A 20,822-nucleotide genomic window follows, 5' to 3' on the forward strand; every position below is an offset into this window, starting at 1 on the left:
CCATTGAAATAAATCAAGTCTTACGGTGTGCACTTCTCTATAACTCATGCCCGTAATTGGAGGAATGCCATTTGACTGACGGTGGTAACATCTGAGGTGGTGCTCAGCAGGTGATGTGTTGTTGATTGTGCAAGCAGAGCTGAAGAGTGGGTGGAAGCCAGCAGCCTCTAATGATAAGGGGGAGTGTGGCAGGGCGTGTGCTATGAAGGGGAATAGATCACACTCACTCGAGAAACCTTAGCACACACAAGTGCTGAGGTACAAGATCATGAGCTACCAAGTGTCAGAGACACGGGGGCCATGAGGCATTCCACCCCAAGCAAAATATTCTTTCCTTAAGTACTTTCTGCAGGCACTAACACTGCAGTTGTGTGAGATCCACCTATGCAATTGTGTTTTGTAGGCTTATAAGTCACAGCAGGCTGTGAATTGGTTGTGAGCACCACAGCTTTTCTTCCATTCATTTTTTTTTAAATGTTCTGATAAAGGCAAAGGGAAAAATCCTCCTGTTGCTCAGTCTCTGTAAAATGTAAGGCGTATCAACACTGCCATTTGAGGAGCACACCCATAATAAGACAATGACACAGGACCCTGACTTCTCAAAATACCCAGGGAGATTAGCTGAGTTCTGAGATGGGTTTTGGTTTTCAAGTTTAAAGAATTATTTTTAAAGGGCAGGATGCATGCCTTTTAGTCTTATTAAGTTTCTGCTGCTAAGGCAGGAAAGGAAGTGGTCTATGAATAGCAGACACCTTTAAGTGTATAAGGTGTGTAAGGTCCTTCTAGCTCAGACCCCAGTTCAGTGCTGAGGAGATAGTTCAATAGATAAAACTGCTTGCCACAAGAGGATCTCAGTTCATATCCCCAGCACCTATGTAAATGTCAGGCAGATGTGGTGGCCCACCTGTAACCTCAGTGAGGAAGTCAGAGCAGAGGATCCCTGGAGCAACCTGGCTGGCTACACTAGCCAAACTGGCAAGCTCTGGGTTCAAGTGAGAGACCCTTCCTCATTACATGAAGTGAAGCAAGAAGATACCTGATGTCAACTTCTGGTCTTTACAAGTGCATGCACACACACACGTTCCCCACACATGTGAAAGTCTGCACACATATGCATGCACAACACTCCATTACACATAAAATACACTTAAAAAGGATTCTTGTCCATGGGCTAGCTGAGGATATACATGGGGTGTACATTATCATCTACTTGTAGACACCTGTCCCTTTTCTGGGCACTTACACGGTGTACATAGTGAATTGCTTTTTTTTTTCTAGTTAAGAAAAATAGAATGAATCTACTGGAATGCTCTCAAGTCTGAGATTGGAGTGCCCACCTTCTAAGTGCCTTTACTGATTCACCAGCCCAGCACTGAATTTTTGTGACTTTTCTACTTCATTTGCTCTGTTTTTCCTCCCAGCTTTGCTCTGTGTACAGTGGTGGGAGTTAGGTATATGGCAGAAGCTTGGATATATCTAGGCTTTGCCAGGCCTTTGGTGCCAACCCCTCCTCTCTCCACTTCTGCCCCCTGTGGTATGTGGAGTGCTAGCCTAAATCCCCTGCCAGCTTCATGGGCCACTGGGCACTTGTCCTCATGTACCTGTGTTACCTGCTCGGTGCTGTGTGCTTCCTTTTTCATGGCACACTATTTGGCATATTTAACCATGTATAATTTTTTTAAAAAGTAAAACTACTGCCCACTTAAGATTTTAGGAAAAGACATGAAGCTAGGTTGTAGATGCCATGAAACAATATTCATGAAAAAAAGCTGCCCGAAACACACAGGCTATCAGCTGTATTGAAAAGTTCTGATCACCATATCTTCATGATAGAAATAATCAGTTGGAATGAACTCTGCAGTACATTGGTATATATGTGTGGGTGCGCATGAAGTGTGCATGTTCAAAGTAATCCATGCATATAGAGGCCCAAGGACAACTTTGGGTGTTGTTCCTCAGGATCTGTGTCTACCTTGGCTTTTGAGTTTTCTGCTGACCTAGAACTCACCAAATCTTGTTGGCTGTTTTATTTCTCTAGTGCAGGGATAACAAGTGTATACCATCACACTGGAGTTTTTAAAATGTGGGTTTTAGAGATTGAACTCAGGTTCTCATGCTTGCGAGACAAACACTTCTTTACCATTAAGATATCTCCCTAATCCCAGGGCAGCTTTTAAAGACAGGATCCTGGCTGGTCTAGAACTCTGTGTAGATCAGGCTGGCCTCAAACTCAAGAGATCCATCTGCCTTGTTTCCTGAGCGCTGAGATCAAAGGTATGTGCTACCACACCCAGCAACTCCCAGAACAGTTTTTGTTGAGTATATATTCTGTGTTCCAGTCCTGAAGTTCTCAAGATTACCTGTAGAAGTGAATGGTGAGTGCAGAGATGACGGTGGTCGTGAATAGGGCAGTGCTGGTCACTCTCTCTGATGTAGCTTTGCTGCCTGTGGACCAGATTAAGATCAAGGCTCGTACCTGGTGCTCCTGGCTTTGGTGGTGCTTTCCAACTGCTGTCTCCATTGCCTCCTAAGACCTCCTTGGCCATGGTGATTCAGTGCTTTACCTACTACCCTCCATAACCTATGATTTGCCTGTCTTCTGCAAACCTTCCCGTGGTTCAGGATTCACTTAAGCTCCCATCTCCTCTGAAGAACTTTTGCTAAGCATTAGGCTCCAGTGAGTCCTCCATCTGTGACCCTGGGGAACCTGTCCATACCTCTGAAGTTGTCACTGGTATAGGACCTTCAGGGTAAGGTTAGAAATACAGTAGGTGCCCTAGAAATCCATGTCAGCTGATGACTGCTATAGTCTTAGACCATGTATTGAAACCAAGGCAGTGCTCTGGAGGTTGTTGATAGCACAGTCACTGTGAAGGTCATTTAGCCTCTCCACTTTGCCCCCAGACCATCTCCACAGTGACCTCTGGGCATACAATCTGGGGGAGATTACCTTTAGCTACCAAAGGCTAAACCTTTGTGTAACACAGGGAGAATGGTTCAAACATGCAATGTCTGTTACCTCAACTATTTTAATAATCAAATCATTTAAGCACAACTATCCATTCACTCAGCAAGCAGCATAATTGGAAGGGGAGCCGAGTTTGAAGCTGGCGGCTTGAGATGACAGCCCGACTAGGGTCACATAAGTCCTTATCTTTGTGTCACACATCTGATCACTTGAGAACCTCTAGGAAAATGATAAAAGGGTTAAGCACTGAGTGGCGTCTTATCACATCTGCAGGACAAGAGCCGGGGATAACGAACAGACACCAAGATAGCCTGCCACAGGCAGGCTCAGAACATTTGAATCCACTCAGATTTGCAGACTGCACACACCCCTTGGGGGAATGGTTCCCATAAAGGTGGGAGACTGCTAAGACATACCTGATTCATTTGGTTTGTACTGGAATTGGTCTTGGAGCTGCCTGGCCTCTTGCTCTGCACCATTATGCAACACTGTTGCTGTCTGCACTCAAAAGTTCTCATCTGTAGACTTGGCAAATGTGAAGCCAAAGAAAGTGTCTAAAAAACAACTATCTGTACTAATTGTACATTTTAAAAACCACCCCCTAGTTCTACTACACATTTGCATTGTGTTGGATACCATAAAGTTGATTGGAATGTACATGGAGATAGAGTCTATGCAAACACAGTTCTACATAAAGGACCTGACCAGCTGTAGTGGCTGGGAGGTGAATATCCGTTTGGTGAAGTTCTTTAAGCCTGTGTGCCTACTTTCTCAACTTCTCACCTATGCTTATTGTGAAGCTAAGGCTTTCGTCTACTTGTAGTCATGTTCCTGAAAGGATGTCAGGCTTGGCCCATGGCGGGCAGGAATAATGACGCCAGGACTTCTTGCTGAGGGTGCTTTGGAAAGAAAGTATCATTTTTTGTGGATATTTTTTCCTTTTGCAGTTATGGGCAAAGGACTTTTACATATACATTTGTGCTAAAAAGAAGGCAGCTAGGATGTGGAGAGAGATGGTCTGAACATCACATTTGTGAACAAAGCCCTGGGATGTTTGACCTGGGAAACTAAAGGGCCATGGCAAAATGTAGTCTTAACAAATTGTAAGACAATCTGTGTAAGTGGTTACCATCAGAACAAGAGCCATAGTTGAGTAAGAGTGGATTTCGGTTCCAATTCCCTCTATTTCTTACAAGAGTTCCCTTCAAACATCTTCATGAAGTTCCCTGTAGTGGCAGTCTATAAAATGGGAGTTGCAATGCAGTCTCCAGCTCCCAACCCTTACAAGACTCAGTTTAACTTTTATTGAACCTAATCCACCCATCCTTTGTTTCACAAAACTCAACTTCAAACCTACAACAGGTACAACGAACACATCCCAGAGACTACTTCTTGCCTATTACCTAAAACTTTTCACTAAGTGGAGAATTTGAGATTTGAAGGTCAAGAAATGGCAATTGCTTTCAAAATAGTAACAATTAACAGCAGTGGGTTAAAACCATCATATCTTTACAAAGCGAGAAGTTCATGTACTTGCATTTTGCTTCCAGGCTATTCTCATGGACCACAACTGCCCCGTTAAAACAAAAATGTACACTCAGAATAACGTCCAGTCGTATCCCATCGGCGAGGATGAAGAAGCTGAAAGTGACTGAGACCCTCTACGTTGGCAAGTGCCTAACTGTGTATCAGTGTCTCCAGTGAAATGACTCGTGCAGAGCTGTCTTCATCACATCATGCATTCCTGGCAAAGAGTACAACAACCAAAGGTGATACTTTCTTTTCCATGGTTATGACCGACTGCCAACAGCCTTATAAAGAAAAAGCAGCTTTTCTAGGGGTTTGTATAAATAGTGTTGAAAACTTTATTTTATGTATTTGGTTTTATTAAATATTATACAATATATTTTGACGAAATAGGTATACTGTAAATGTATAAATATTTGAATCCAAATCAAATATAATTTTTTAACTTACATTCACGAACACTTGGACAAAAAAATCTTGTATTTTTTTCTGAATACTGGTAATGAGTGTTTAAAGCACACATTATCTGAGACTCTCCAACAAGAAACTAGAGGTCTGAGAAACAATCATGCAAGACAGCGTCGTTATGTGGCAGCACTGAATGCGTTGCTATTTAACGTGTAATTAGTATCGATGTTTTTGAGTTAAAGGCTAGTCATTTCAAGCACAGAGGACAAGAAATTGTGTCAGCCATCTTTCAGACGTATTCATAAACCTTTGCTGGCATTGGTTTTCTGTTACCACCACCTACCTGGAAATGGATGGTTGTAAATTCTGTTTTCTGTGTCATGTCATTGGCAACAATCATTAAAGCCAACAAGGGGTAAAAGTAAATGTTCTGAAAGTAGAGAAAGGAACTCAAATGTTGCCTTCTTTGAAAGATATAGATTTAATAGTCTTACTGGGTGAAAATAAAGTATGTATTTGTACACTGGCAAGGTTAAGCATGGTATGATTTACCAAACCTAGTTCCTGTTTTGGGAAAGGAAACAAAGGCTATCGAGCTGCTATGTGAACAATCAGACTATCACATCTTTATCTACTTGTAGGTCATCCGAGTGTTTTTCTAGAGGTTTCTTAATTTTGAGTTGTTTTTATTTCTTAGACTCCTAAAAGTTGTTCCTATCAGTGTAGAAATGAATTCCAAACAAGGATGAAGGGATGAAACTGTTCATGTCTAACATTAGTATGTTAAGGAAGATACTAGGGTGATCAGGGCACTTTCCCTTTCTGGAGCAGAAAACTCATCTACAAATGTGTATGTGTTGCTGTGTCATCTTGTGTGTGGAGTAGAATAGTTTTTCTAAGCATGCCAACACTGATGTACCTTTTCAGTGTGCCAGCATTAGTGAAACTTATCTGTAGCGCTTTGTATGAGATTACAGCCTCCCAGAATATAAACACAGTGTGGAATATGTCTCAAATAGTACATGTCAACTCTGCAGTTGTTAAAAAAAATACCTGTCAATTTTGTTAATCTGAATTGTGTTTGTGTGACCCTGGACATTAAGAGAACTTTAGGACAACAACCCCTCAACCTTATTGGCTATTACACATTCGTTAGGAAAGTGGCTAATACCTCTTTTGCTTTATGAATCTTTCTGTGGGACCTTGGTGATTTGAAGTCATGTGTTTGAGGGAAACAGGTTCCTACTCATGAAACTGCTGGATAGTCACAAGGTCTGCAGCTCTGAAAGATGGCTGGAGAGGAACTCTCACGTGACTGAAATCAAAAGGTGGGACTTGCGCTTCGTCAGGACAGCTTTAGTTCTCCTTGCCCACAGTACCACATGCAATAATTGATGCTGGTGTCGTTTCTGTTCTGAGGGGTCATCAAGGATGACTAGCAAAGGCATGCCAGTTACTCCACTCCACAGGGAAAAGACAAAATAAAACATTCAGAACGTTTTAGAGAGCAAAAGATAACTTGTTTCCAAGGGGAAGGTAAATACATTTATATGACTAATATCCTGGGTACACAAGACTGAAAATAGGGTGTTTAAAAATACTGTGCATGTTCCAGAAAAAGAACTTATAACTCTGAACATTTTCACAAAGTAGAGGTTGCTTTTGTTTGTACTTGGTAATTCAGACTCACAAATCTCAGTGAGGTAGCAATAGATACGAAACTTCTGACTGCTAAGTGTATCTCTCTGTCCTAGTTGCGCTTCAGCTAGGTTACTTAATAAATCTTCTCCAACACTGTGCTGTGCCTGCTGTGTTCTTTCATCAACACTGCTGCTGGAATAAAATACATACACACTGTTTCGGCTGTAGATGTTTAATTAGAAAGCATTCTCTGTATTTGCGGGCACCAGGCACAACTCACTCCAGGCTAGGGTGAACCGTCCTCTTTGCCTTTCCACAGTTTGTTTTAAATGAAATATAGGACTTGTTATAGCCTACCAGTGTGGAAGAACAGTGAGCTGTCCAAAAATTGTTCTAATTGCTATGAACAGATAAATTATCTGATGAGGAGAGCTGTGACATCAAACCATTCAACAGAACAGGCTCTGGAAGATCTAGAAATTAGGATCACTTTGAATGGGGTAGACATGGTAGTTTCCAGGATTAGGGTGGCATGCTGTTTTACTCAGACCTTGAGGAACATAAAGGAATCAAAAAGGATGAAGGTAATCCCCTTTCCACCGTTCTTTGCTTTTTTATTTGGAGGGAGGGGATAAGGAAAACCATCACCTCAATTTAGAAATTAATGCATCTTTTAAAAATTGAAGTGATTTCAAACTTACTTTAGAGAACTTAAAATTTTAAACTCTACTTTCTTACTATTACAATCAAATATATTCAAAATGTTTTAAAAAATTGTTTTAGATAGATTTTACTCTCAAAGTTTTAGGCTGTTCTTTTTCTTAGAATGAGAAAGTATCTACCCAATAAGTTCTAGTATTGTTGAATAAACTCTGATACTAAGAAATATAGCACAGCTGGATGTGATGATACATGCCTTTAATCTCAGCACTCCACAGGCAGAGGCAGAGGCAGGCAGATATCTGTTGAGTTCGAGGCCAGCCTGATCTATACAATGAGTTCCAGGAGAGTCAGACCTATAGAGAAAGACTGTCTCAAAAAGCCAACACAATAAATAAAAAAGAAACATACATATTATGATTGCAAAATACTAAGATGTTGTTCATTTTGTCTAATCCAGTCATTCATCTAAATACCAATGAAGAGAACACACTTTAAATAGTCCAATTTTCCTTTCCTGAGACATGTCTCACTATGCTTATTACATACTATAGCATTAGAAAAAAAATCCATACATCTGTTTCAAAAGGTAAGGTAGCAACAGTAAAAGTTTGAATGCTTTTGCAAATTTGTTTAGTAAAAATGGATTGTTAGCTTGTCTGCATGGCCAATTACATCAGGTATAATGCCACAGGGATGAACCAATCACCTTGTTTTCAGATGTCATCAAATGAAGATATTCTTATTTTCCGTGGTAGTCTTTATTATTATTTTAGCTATTGATAACATAGCATGGCAGTAAGATTACATGAGTAATGTAATATAATACAACCTTTTAAACTGAAGCCTTATCCCTTACTATTCTCTGGGGTATTTGGAGTTTCCCCTCCTTCCCTGCCTCTACTGTCTCTCCTAATAGAAAAATATTGCACGACATTAAAGGTCTATTTTACAAACACCATTAGCAGCACTGTCGAGCTTTCCATGATTGTGGTTCTACAGAGATAAATACTTTGAAGCATGAGTAGATTCTTAGAACTAAAGCTTTGCATTACTTCTATAGCTCTTTCAAAGTCATTGCAGGAGCATGCTTGGGCATCGCTAAAACTTCCATGATTTATCTGTATACATACCAGCCACTTACAGACGCATCACCTTCAGGCAGCAATGGCAAGTTACTGTTTACAAGATGAAACATGGCTATACATCAGGCAGATTGCTTCAAGCATAAGATGTGGAGCAACATTTTAGCTTCTGGGATTTGTTGTGGAAAGCAGGGGTGGGGTGGGGATTCCACAGATAGAAAAGTTTGTGTCCTACTGTTCACTTAATAACAAGAGTTAGCTATTGAATTTAAAGCTAGAATAACCTTCCACACTCAACAACGCTTTTCTCATGTAATACCTTTTACGTTCACCGCTTTTTACTGTTCAAAGCACTTTTGCAGTTATGCTCCTGTCTCACAACAGCCCCGTGAGGTAGAGTAAGTACCTTCGGAGACAGAGAAGCTGTGTGACCCTCTGTGACCTGCCTATGCTGCAGTGCTCACTCAAGAGCTTGGCCTCAAACTCCTGTTGGAGTTTGAGCTACAGACTGGACCATTCTCTTTACTATATCATACTACAAATTTTCCTGCAGCGAAAGAGCTGTTCCATAGTTTTAAATTAAGTTGGTTTATGTGTTATCATAGTGTTATTGTAAAAGGGAAAAACGCTTTTCTATTCTATAGGTATAACAGGTTCGGACTCTTAAAGATACATCAATAGGGGTCAAGCTCCCATATTTCTCAGTTGTGTGTTATTAGCATCCATTAGATGAACCCAGTACCACAGCAGGCCTTCATTTTTAGAGAACTAGTCCCAAATCCTATGCACACTGTCTATTTTTATTTTTCTTTACAATGAATGATGATGGTCTGAATTATTAAAGAATTCAGAATGACTGACATTCCTTTAAGGCCACAGACACCAAAGGATTTATGTAGTAAACATATTCTGTATAATTGCCCTCCACAGCATAGTCCTACATTAAAAATTTTTTTCAAACGAAGCAAGTTATCAATGCAGCCATTTTCTGAACAAGTCCTGTGAAATTTTAAATATCCTTATACATGCTTTATTTCCTATGGGAGAACCAAAGATGAAAAATCATCATGAATGTTCATAACTTCCATTTAAAAGGAAAGCATCAACATTTGAAAGATATTTCAAAATCCTACTGGCAACTGTTCTTCAGTAATAAAATCTTGTTATCCTCTCTACAAAATTCTTCACCAACTAGATTTTGCATTTATCCTCTATTCAATGCAACTTCTTAGCTAATTACTATAATTTTACTATACTTCAACTGCATAAAAGCTTTAAAAAATATCACAGAAGCATAAGAAGCAAGCAATATACGTAAAAAAAACTAAATCAGCATAGCATTTTAAAGCTGCACGGTTTGCTTTCATTTGTATTTGGCAACAACAACAAAACAAAATAAAACAAAACAAATCCTCCCAAACCCCATATAACAAAAACCTCAGGCAAGTACGGTTGACAAACCTCAAAACATAGAAGAAAGAAGATTCAATTCTGTTCCCTCAGTGATTACTGCTGTCAATTTAGGCATGCAACAAATTTGCTGTTATAACCGTGATGAATGAGAATGAAAATATTTCAGGAATCTGGACAGGATCTTACTTAACATTAATTCAATAACCAGGAGGAAAGAAAAAAAAAGGGACAGTGAGACATCACAATACATAAACACAAAGTTAGCTTACATAATTAGAAAAGGTTAAAAATAAATTAATAAAACCCAATTCCCAGTATAAACCCCAAAACCATTAAGAATAAGCACAATCCAAAACAACCAGTTTGGTGAGCTCGTCATGTTTCTGCTGGAAAACCACCTTTCATTCTTATACAAGCAAGCAACTGTAGAAGCAGGCCAAAGCGCACCACAAGAGAACTGAAACATGGCTGTATCCATGGCACGCCAGATCCACTTTGTCCCCAACCACTTCAAAGTTTAATTTGTCTGCTACACAGACTCTGATGGGCCAAACAAGTCATCCGAGATGCTGCTGAACGGCTGAGAGTCGATCAGTTGGCTTATTTCACTATCAAGGTCTTCTTCCGTATCGTCTGTGTACTTGTTTACCTTTTTCGAGTGCTGGTCTAAAGACAGGCTCTCTAGGGTCTCAATGTCTTCAATGCCTGCCCTGTAGTGGATCATCAGGAGTGTCAGAGCTTGTAGTCTTTCACCTGATTTAACCAAGGCAGCAGAAAGAAGTGATTTTTTCCTTGTATCAGTTGTTTCTTTTTCTTCTCTAACAAGGGAATTATTGTGTTCCAACTCCTGATCAATTTCATTCTGCAGTTTATCCAGCATGAACTCTAGCTTTTGGATCCTTTCTTCTGTTGGCAAGCCTCTATACAGATCACGGCCGATTTCTTTCACTGCAATGAAAACACTGTCATCCAGCCCACCTTCCTTTCTCACCAACTTTATTCCTGCACCGTGCCCTCGTTTGGAAGGACTGTTTGGACCACACACCTCTGTGTCACTTCCTTCATTGTCTGATGTGTTGGGTGTGTGCTTTGGTGATGGTTCCACAAGATCTGTTCCTGGTTCAGAAACACGAGTTTTAGAGACTTGACGCAAATTTAGTAAACGAGAGCTAGTATTAATAATGTGCCTTGTCAAGCCTGTCGTTTTATGGACTGACTTGTTAGCTTCCATCTCCACACGAGGGGGAAGGCCCATGAGTGGTTCCTGTCCCTCCAACCTGAGGTTTTTCAGGGTCCGGTCTACTCGCCTCTCAGTTGCTCCACAAAGAGGTGTCTCAGCTAGACACTTTTCTTGACATTTTTTATGACAAACATAAGCACAGAACATACACTGGGAAGCAGCTTTTGTCCAGACTTTTTTCTTACAGTAATCGCACCAAGTTGGGTTTTGGAACTGAGTATCCTGGAAACTATGTTTATTTTCTGACAAACTCATCTGTCCCACAAAATGTTCCTCTTTAGGGAGTGATGAAACTTCCTCAATCAAATGGAGTTCTTTTTCTTTCTCTATGTTAGGAACGATGTGGTGGTCTGGTTCTCCTTCCTTCAGATATTTGAAATGAATAGTAATGTCACCAAAACAAAATTTGTCGTTGAAGCCCTTCTGCACACTCAGATTGCGCAGCGCAGTTCTAGTGACCATGGCCTTAGGAGCGGGGGCTTCCAGTCTGAACTTTGAAAGGTATTCCATGTTTGATGTAGCCAGGCAACCTAAAGCCACCTCTTCAAGTTTTAAACTAACATGCCCCAAACAGATGAGGCCTCCTAACTTGAAAGGATCCCTGCACCACAGTGCAATGTTCAGGTACCTGTGGCAGGCTTCTATGTCGAACAAACAGGATGCTCTGGTTCTTGACCACTTTCCCACCTTATTACGATAAAGAACCTCTGATGATTCCCACATCTGATGGTCGTCCGAAGTGTCCTTAGTAGGACCAGAACTTTCTGAAGTAACATCTTTTACTACTTCTTGCTTTGCTGAAGACAGCTTACCTGTTGCCCCATCTTCTCCATGATCCACGCTCTTCACTTGCTTTTCAGCAGATTTCTCTGCAGGAGGAGGAGGGAGCAGCACCTTCTCTGGCTTCTCAACAGCATCTGGGTCTGCCTGAGTTGGAGTGTCAGTGGAAGGCAAAGCAGTTTTCACCTGTGGTCGTGGTGGCACAGGTGGTTTGAAAGTGGATCCCTGGGGTTTGGACACTGGTGCTGCTTCTGTGGCCTCTGAAGTTTTTAGAGCTGATGGTTTATTTCCTTCTTTAGATGGAAGCTTTTGTGGTGGTGGATGGATTCCTGAAACTAATTTACGATTTAAAACTGGGGATATAGCGCCAAGGGGTTTAATAGAAAGCGTTGTTGGAGTGCGCTTGGGACTGGGGCTCAAGGGTTGTGCCTCCTCTTTGAACTCTGTTTGTACTTTGACATCACTTGCCAAGTCTTCAAATTCCGAATCAAGGTCTCTATTTTCAGTATCCACTGGCAACCCAGCAGCTTCTTCTTCATAACCTGGCTGGCAGGCACTTGACAAAAAGTTTTCTTCCAACTGGCCCAAACTGTCTTGCAGCACGGCCCCTTGGTTACTCTGGCCGACAGGTCTTTGATAGTACACCAGGACTCGGTCACCAGCCTGCTTGATAAGCTTCAACACCTGCAGTGTCGATGTGATTTTCACACCTGGTTAAGATTCAAAGGGGAAAACATGCAAATTACTGAAATAAGACTTACCTACACTGCCTTTACCTCATGATTACTTAATAAATGGAAGAGCAATAAGGAAATCTCAAAAAATATTTCACTTAAATTTTGAATTAATCAGCACAGGGTGCCTGGAACTACTGTTTCCTGGATGATACAAAAATCCTGAGCAGCTGCTAATTCCTAGCAGCTTTCCATTTCCTCTTGGCTTCAACAATAATATGTCCCAGTTGAATTGTTGAAGTGAGCAGAGGCCTATTTAAACAGGTTTAATAAGGGGTAAACCACACTTTGAATGATGGAAAGCAGTCATTTTACTGAAGAAAATTCTCAAATAACTCCAGGAATTGTAAGCAAATGATTCAAATTTAGAAACCAATGTCTGAAGTAAATATAAGAAACAGAATATTATACTATAAATAACAGACCCTTTCACAGATCCTGTTGATTAGCCGTATACATGATGATCAACTTCTCTAAGAAGGGAAGAGAAGAGGTAAGATGCTTTCAAGGTAAAGAAGTTGATTACAATGCACATTGTCCTGTCCTGACTCAAATCAACTTGCTACTGCCCTCTTAACCCCGTTCCTGGAGACAGCTGACTTCCATGTTCTCTGAGCTGTCAATCCCAACTCAGAGCTCTGGACCCTTGGCCTTTGGAGTTCTATCTTCCACTCCTGACCACTGGCCTCAGCTATAGTCAGAAACAGCCTTGAACTGCAACGTCTCGTCTGACCTTTCTGCTCTGACGCCAGTGCCGCCAGGTTTCCCAGTGGAATTATGAATTTCCATGAGCTTCCTCACGGGGATCTTCCTGACTCAGCTTAGTAACTTGACTACTTTCATCCAGGAATACTATGTCCCAGAAGTACGGCAGCTTGTCACATGCACAAATGAAGCGTCACCTAATGTGCTCTCTAGTAAGTACACAAAAGTTTCACCCCAGTCTTCACTTCTTTATTTGTGCTGTGGGAAAACTTGCCCTCATATCATCTTGGGTGCTTTGTGAAGGTGGTCACTATACCAGGGTTTGCTCATCTGGAATCTGAATTTTTCTTTCAGGATATTTCAAATACCTTCCAGGATATTTCAAACATGCTCAGAAATTTAGAAAGCATCAAAATTAACTCTATTTTGAACCTAAACATAGCATTTTGCCAATCTTATTCCTACTACTACTATTCTATTATTAAAACTATTGTAAATTCAAATTATAATTATTTAAGAAATACCAATTAACATAGGGCAAAGTTTATGACAAGTTTATGACTTTTAAAAGAAATAAGAGTTACTAAAATATACTGTAGGACTTGAATTTGTGTGCAATGGTTGGGACAAGGGATTTATTTATTTACATGAGGAGGGGCACTAAAAACGGTTTCTACTGCACTAGAGAGATGGCTTCAGCAGTTAAGAGAGCTTCTCTTTCAGAGGACGGGGTTTGATACCTAATAGCCACATTGTGGTTCATAACCTCTGTATCTCTCATTCCAGGAAAGGTGACTCCTCCTATTGGCTTCTGCAGATGCTACATGTATCTGGTGCATGGATATACATGCACATAAAACATGCATACACATTAAATAAAAAATAATGTTTTTTTTGTTATGTTTGAAACTTTAGCAGCAAATGTGTATAATACCTTACTTTTCAATCAATAAAATTTGTACTTTTATGAATGTTGGATATCTTAAAAAGGTAATTTTTGCTTTTTCTTTCTAAATATTTATATGGCTTGGACTTTTTATTTTGGATAATAGGTGTTTGCTGCTTGTGCAATTAAAAACAGAACTTAAAAGGCACATTTTAAAGTTAAAGAAATAATTAAATAAAACATGTAGGTAAGCCCAAAACAGAATATGTATTAATGCAAAAGCATTTATATTGAACCATGGTTTTGCTGAAGGAGACAAACTTTTCATATTTATACAGATAGTTATGTAATGGATGAGTCTATGTCCTAAGTGTCCATGAGCCAGGAACACTAAAACAACCTGCAGGTGGTGGTGGTGCATGCCTTTACACCAGTATTTGTGAGGCAGAAGGTGTATCTCTTGAGTTCAAAGTCAGCCTAGTGTACAGAGCAAGTTCCAGGACAGCCACTCAGGACAGCCAGGGCTACACAGAGAAACCCCATCTTGAAGATCAAACAAAACAAAAAAGCAAAACACATACCAAATAATCAAAAAGTAGAGAGAAATGCAGATTCTTAGACCCTACACCAAGTTTTCTGAATCAGAATGACTTCTAAATACTAGTGCTTGGTATGAAGGGCACTGTGCATGCCATGATCAGAGGGATTTCCACATGAAAATGCTTACTTCACTGACCTCCAGGTACGTAACTAAGTTGTTTTCATTATCTCAATGTCAAGATAGACTTGAATCAAAGCAGTTTCTCTACTATAACCAAGGATAACTACTTTTTTACTGGGACCTGCACTACTTTATTGTTTTAGCCTGAAAGAACACAATATTCCTAAAAGAATAATTATATCCAGTTTATGTGTTCAAAGCCTACAATATGTGGGCCAGGTACTATGAAGTCTGAAAAGACCTGGATTACTCTGTGCTGCTGTGCATAGATGAGTTCTATTGTTAGGTATATATACTCAGGCAAATAATTTGCCTCGATTTTTATTTTTATTATTTACAACAATCCAGACTACAGGAAGGTATGTAGTATGCAGGTTACATATTTACCACAGATTTGGGATGGATTCTGAATACCAGCACACTAACAAACCACTGGCATTCGAGCCTCAGAACAGTATTGGATGTACCCTTCCTCTTCAGCAAGGAATATAATCTCTCTCCTACTAATTTTCTAGTCCTACAACAAGAAGTGAGTGCTGCTAATATCAGCATTTTAGAGTCACGGTGGTGACAGATGTACAGGAAGGGATAACTTGCTCTTCATTTCACATTCAATAGTAAGCACAGAGGAGAAGAAGGGAAGGGAGAGCAAACTAGACAAGTTCTAGTAAAGCGCTTTCCAGATAAATTATGTTAAAGACTTAGAGATTAGGACTAACCTGGCAAACATTTTACAAGTGCATTAAGGTATATTTTATAATTCTGTTTATAATGATGCTTTTCTGTTATAAAACTAGCAAATGCTTGTTTCAGATATAGGGAGAAGGAAGAGAGAAAAGCCCCCAACCTCTTTTGTAGTTTCTCTGTGCACACCACATCATACTTCACAGTGTGTAATTACCTCCAATTGCAATGAGCCGGTCTCCTCGCTGAAGATCTGCAATTGCAGCAGGTGAGTTTGGGGCCACGGTTTCAATTATGACATGCCCAGCATACCCATCAGTTGACTGAACAAGACGAAGTGTAAGTCCCACACTCTGTAAATTCCCTTTTATTAATTCAACCTTTGATAAAGGGTTAAAAAAAAGAAAGAAAACATTAAGGTAACAGTAAGAGAACATAGCAGTCAGTCACAGTTTTTGAAACATGGTGACTATATTTACAGATAAATGAGGGTTGACACCATTACTGTAACAGTATAAATTAGCACACTTCCAGATTATGATAACTTGAAAGTTGCCTATGCTCCGGTGTATGGCCTCATACCCATGTGCATGCAAACAACACCAGCTGGACCAAGTAGATTCTCTTTAAAGGGAGGAGGTGGAACAGAAGATGATAATAAACATGAGAGGAACAGGTTATGCAGTGGTCTGGGTGAGGAGCTACTGGCTGTGGAGGGAGAGAGTTATTTTTCTTTGGGTGTGTGGCCATCACTAGTAGTTTGCCCATGCACTTATGATAAGCAGTAATTGGACTCAGTGAGTTATTAAAAATTAAGAGGACGTGAAGTTGGTAGAGAGGATGTGTTGAGAAGGGTCTGAGAAAATTGGAGAAAGGAGTGAGGAGAGAACGTGATCAAAATACCTGGTATACATGTATGAAATTCTCAAAGAATAAAAGTATATCAAAAAAAGAAGATATGAAGGTGGGAGAGGAAAGGAAGTATGGGAGACACTGGTCCTGGGGGAGGTGGCAGAGAGAATTTTGATTGAATATGATCAAAACATATACATCAAATATCAAAATATATACTTTCGTGAAATTGCCAAACAATAAATAACACAATGAAATCAGTATATCTTTTTGAAGTAACTACACTTATAGTAAAACATTTGGAATAAACAACAACAACAACAACAAAATGCTCCTAATCATGCTCTCTAGAATTACTGCTAGAATTTGCATTTGCCTATACTTTAATACAAAATTGAGAACTGTGTCAAAACTGAGACATGGTGAATACAATCATATACTGTGAATATAATCCTGAATATTTATTTTCTCAAATTCAGTGGGAATCGTCTATGTCATTAGATGGGCTTTGGAACTCTACTTTTTATGGTGTAGAACTGGACTTAATATTTTCAAGCAACAATGCATCAAAAATATTAAAAGTCTGGAGAGTAGGCTCGGCACTTAAGAGCCCTGGGTGTTATCCCAGAGAACCAGGGTTTAACTCCTAGCACCTTATGGTGGCCCACAACAGTATGTAACTCCAGTTCCAGGAGACATGATGCCCCCTTCTGTCTTCCACAGACAATGCACAGATGCAGTACACAGACATAGGTGTAGGCAAAACACCCATACACATCATAACATAAAATCTTTAAGAAAATTTAAAGCTGGGTGTGATGGCATACATATAATCACAGCTCTTGGAAGGCAGAGGCAGGCAGATCTCTGTGAGTTTGAGGCCAGCCTGGTCTATATAATGAGTTCCAAGACAGCCAGGGCTACACAGATAAACCATAGAAAGAAAAGAGAAAAAAGAAAAAGAAAAAAAAGGGAGGGAGAAAGGAGATATTAAGAAAAACATTTCATATGTACTGACAGTGTACAGTGCACACAGACTTTCTTCCTTATCATTATTCCTTAAACAACACACTGCTGGATTTTCTATAAGGATGTAAAGGAACAGAGTACAGATATGTTTTACTAATCTGATGAATGAGATGCAGTATTCTTTAGACAACATCTCTCAGTCATGCTTTTTAAGGATTTGTTTCTAAAATTCCTGCTAATATCCAAGGATATCTATCTCTGTTTTTAGGGCTTTAATACATAAGCTCTGCTTAGTTAGAAATTCACTTTTCCTAATTGGTGACTGGTAGTTGGTAAAATGGACCTTATTACAAATTGTTCTTCAGTTTTTGTGTTGATAGGTTTTACAAACTATTAGAGACTTGTTTATTTTTTGAGACAGGGTCTCTTGCAACACAAGCTGGGGTTCAAAGCATGTAGAGGCAGCAAGCCATGAACTCCTGGCTACCAATGTACAAACTTAGCTACTGACAGTTCTTCATGAACATGCTTACCTAATCAAATGTTAATGTTACACTGATCCCAAACACAGATAAGGAAAAATCAAGAAAACAAAGCTATACAACAGTGTCTGTAATATTCAAATATGGATGAAAAATAAATCCATTTCAGTAATATAACAAAGTATAATAAATTTAAATGAGCTTCACTGTAGTAATTAGAGGTTAATAACCACTCAGCAATCAATTAGTTTACTACATCCATAAATATTTTAACAAATATAAAAGAAAACCCATTTAGTTCAACACTCATTCATAAGAACCCTCAGACAGCTAGAAATACAAGGGAACTTCCTAAACTTGATTATGAGAAACTACAAAAAATCCACAAACAACACAAAGCCCAAAGATGAGAGAATTAATGTTTCCTGCCTGATTAACAAAACATTTCTATTACTGAATCAACACTATACTAGAGGACTTCACATAACAAAGGAAAGGGGGGAATATGAGGCTTGGAAAGGAAGGGAAAAACCTGTCATATGTGTTAGGAATATTTCTTAACATGAGCTCTCTGCCAACGCCAAAAATCCCAATCAAGCCAAATCACAAGAAGCCGAACTAAAGAATATCCAGGTTTTAATGGGATTCCTGCGCTCTTGGGGGGGAAGTGCGCCTGGTTTTGGCAGGCCACCTTGGCCCTCCTCAGGGGAGGGATCAAGATTCGAAGGACACAGGGGCGGGGCCTCCAAAGATGGAGGCCTGAGATGGGGACTTACAATAAGCTGGTAGCAAGATCTTATAGATGGACAATCCTTCCAATATGTCAATTTTGTCTTAAGATACCTAACTCACAGAGCTATTTCAGATAAACCCTAGGTTCTTCATTTACTCCATTTATACTGGATTAAACCAGATAAAGTTAGAAAAAGTAAAAATTCTGCAAAAACACATTCTAAGTTTTTATTTTATTGCTATGAAAATAATTAGAATAAAATTCAAATTTCTAAGGACTGATTCTTATTTATATGTGTGTATGCCTTAAAGACATCTAAATGTGGTTAACATACATGTTTAGTTACATATTGTATATATATATATATACACATATATACATATATTACTTAAAGAGGCTGGAAGAGAGTTCAGTCATACTGTTCACTTTGTAAAGATGACCTGAGTTCAATCCTCAGAACCCCCCCCCCCCCAAAAAAAAACCCTGCAGCATGGTGGTGTGAGGATTACTGGGTTTTGCTGGCTGTCTACCCTAACCTAATTGGTGAATTCCAGCACAGAAAAGGGAGGGAAAAGATAAATACAAATAAGGCAGCAAGGCAGTCAGCACTGCTAGAACATCTCGCTCAAAATCCCTTTGGATTGTGGAAATTTGCCTTTGCTTTTCTTAGAAAACTATGAAACCCTAGTTTCCTCACTGTCCCAACCAAGCATCAGGACAGATGCGGGGGGGGAGGGGACAGTAATAAACGAGGCTACTACACCTCTGCCTTTTGACTAGTATGTTGCATTCATGAAATTTGTCTGGAAAATTTCAGGTCAAACCCTTCAAGATCAATTTTTTTTTAAATTTTATTTCATGGACATTGGTATGAGGGTTTCAAATCCCCTGAAACTGGAGTTACAGACAGTTGTGAGCCACCATGTGGTTGCTGGGAATTAAACTCAGGACCTCTGGAAGAGCAGCCAGTGCTCTTAACCGATGAACTGTCTCTCCAGCCCCTTCAAGATCAATTCTGTGACAAATATAAACTCCAGGACCTGAGATAACGAGGACTACAAGAACCCTCCCTGTCTTTGTCAGAGAGTTGGCAGCATTAAAGCCAATAACTAAAGAGTGGTTCATTATTTTAGAGACTGACCAAGCTGTACTCCAAGAATGAAGTAAAATGTGACACCTGACACACATAGGTAATGTGGGATGGGAATTCAGGGGAGGAAATGACTGCCTTTGGGTGAAGTCTGGGGAAGGCCTCACATGAGGTTATGGCATTTGGAATGGATGAGGCTATCATTTAGGGTTACAGTTTTGGCACTACTGGAGGGACAAGATGATGACAGAGGCACAATGGGTGATGTGGGAGTCCCCTCTGTGTGTTGCTTGTATTGATTAATGAATAAAGAAACTGCTTTGGGCCTGTTGATAGGGCAAAACTTAGGTAGGCAGGGAAGACAAAACTGAATGCTGGGAAAAAGAAGGGCAGAGTTGGAGACACACCATGGATCCGCCAGAGATAGATGCTAGAAATTTTACCCGGTAAGCCACTGCCATGTGACGATACACAGATTAATAGAAATGAGTTAAGTTAATATAAGAATTAGCAAATAAGAAGGTAGAGCTAATGGGCCAAGCAGTGATTTAATGAATACAGTTTCTGTGTGGTTATTTCGGGGCTAAGCTAGCCGGGCGGCCGGGATGAACAAGCAGCCCCTCCTTACAACAAATGGGAAATTAAAATTGTCTAGAAGGTATCAATTGACTTAACTGAGACTGCAATCCTGATTATAACAGAGCTGGCTTTACTAGAGAAAAGCTACAGCAATGCATGGATCCATCGAAGAATTCTACAGTTCTGTTGATCTAATAAGAGATCCTATAGTACATTATCATTCAATAAATATAAGGAATATACAAAGTCTGACTGTTTACTCTAAGTATGCTTTTGAAATTTACTTAGAGGCTTTTTTTTTTAAAAAAGAAGGAATGAAATTAATAGCATTAAATGTTCATTATATGCCATTGTATTATTTTCCGTCCTCCCTGCCATCCTCCAATCCTGCACATAGCTGTAGTAGGCACAGCGATGCATGCCATACAGCACAGTTCTACTGGCTTGCCTTGATAGATGGTTTAGGGATACTAGCTTGTCCAAGCTGGACCAGCACTCCCACCTATATTTGCTTAGAAGTAGATCAGACCAACACCAGAATGATCCTTGGAGATTCATTATTTTGGAATTTTTTTTTAAGATAGAAACTAAGTGTTGCTTTTCATTAATTCCTCAGAATTATAACTCACTAAAAATTAAGTAATAGTACTAATACATTTAACTCA

The 20,822-nt window shown here is 39.7% G+C and overlaps 2 protein-coding genes across 4 annotated transcripts in view; one reads left to right on the plus strand and one right to left on the minus strand.

Moving 5' to 3' along the window:
* The window catches only part of Slc18a2 (solute carrier family 18 member A2), a 33,807-nt gene extending 27,107 nt beyond the window's left edge, over positions 1–6,700 (plus strand). For all 3 annotated transcript variants that reach the window (XM_075974550.1, XM_075974552.1, XM_075974551.1), the window contains exon 16: positions 4,519–6,700. In XM_075974550.1, coding sequence (XP_075830665.1) covers positions 4,519–4,623 — 105 coding nt within the window. In that variant the 3' untranslated portion in view covers positions 4,624–6,700. The remainder of the gene's footprint in view (positions 1–4,518) is intronic.
* A 1,243-nt stretch (positions 6,701–7,943) lies between these two features.
* The window catches only part of Pdzd8 (PDZ domain containing 8), a 60,579-nt gene continuing 47,700 nt past the window's right edge, over positions 7,944–20,822 (minus strand). The window contains exons 4-5 of the mRNA XM_075974549.1: positions 15,670–15,832; positions 7,944–12,432 (exon numbers count right to left, since the gene is read on the minus strand). Coding sequence (XP_075830664.1) covers positions 10,232–12,432; positions 15,670–15,832 — 2,364 coding nt within the window. The 3' untranslated portion in view covers positions 7,944–10,231. The remainder of the gene's footprint in view (positions 12,433–15,669; positions 15,833–20,822) is intronic.

Source organism: Microtus pennsylvanicus, chromosome 5 (assembly GCF_037038515.1).
Source record: "Microtus pennsylvanicus isolate mMicPen1 chromosome 5, mMicPen1.hap1, whole genome shotgun sequence".
Taxonomy (NCBI): Eukaryota; Metazoa; Chordata; class Mammalia; order Rodentia; family Cricetidae; genus Microtus; species Microtus pennsylvanicus.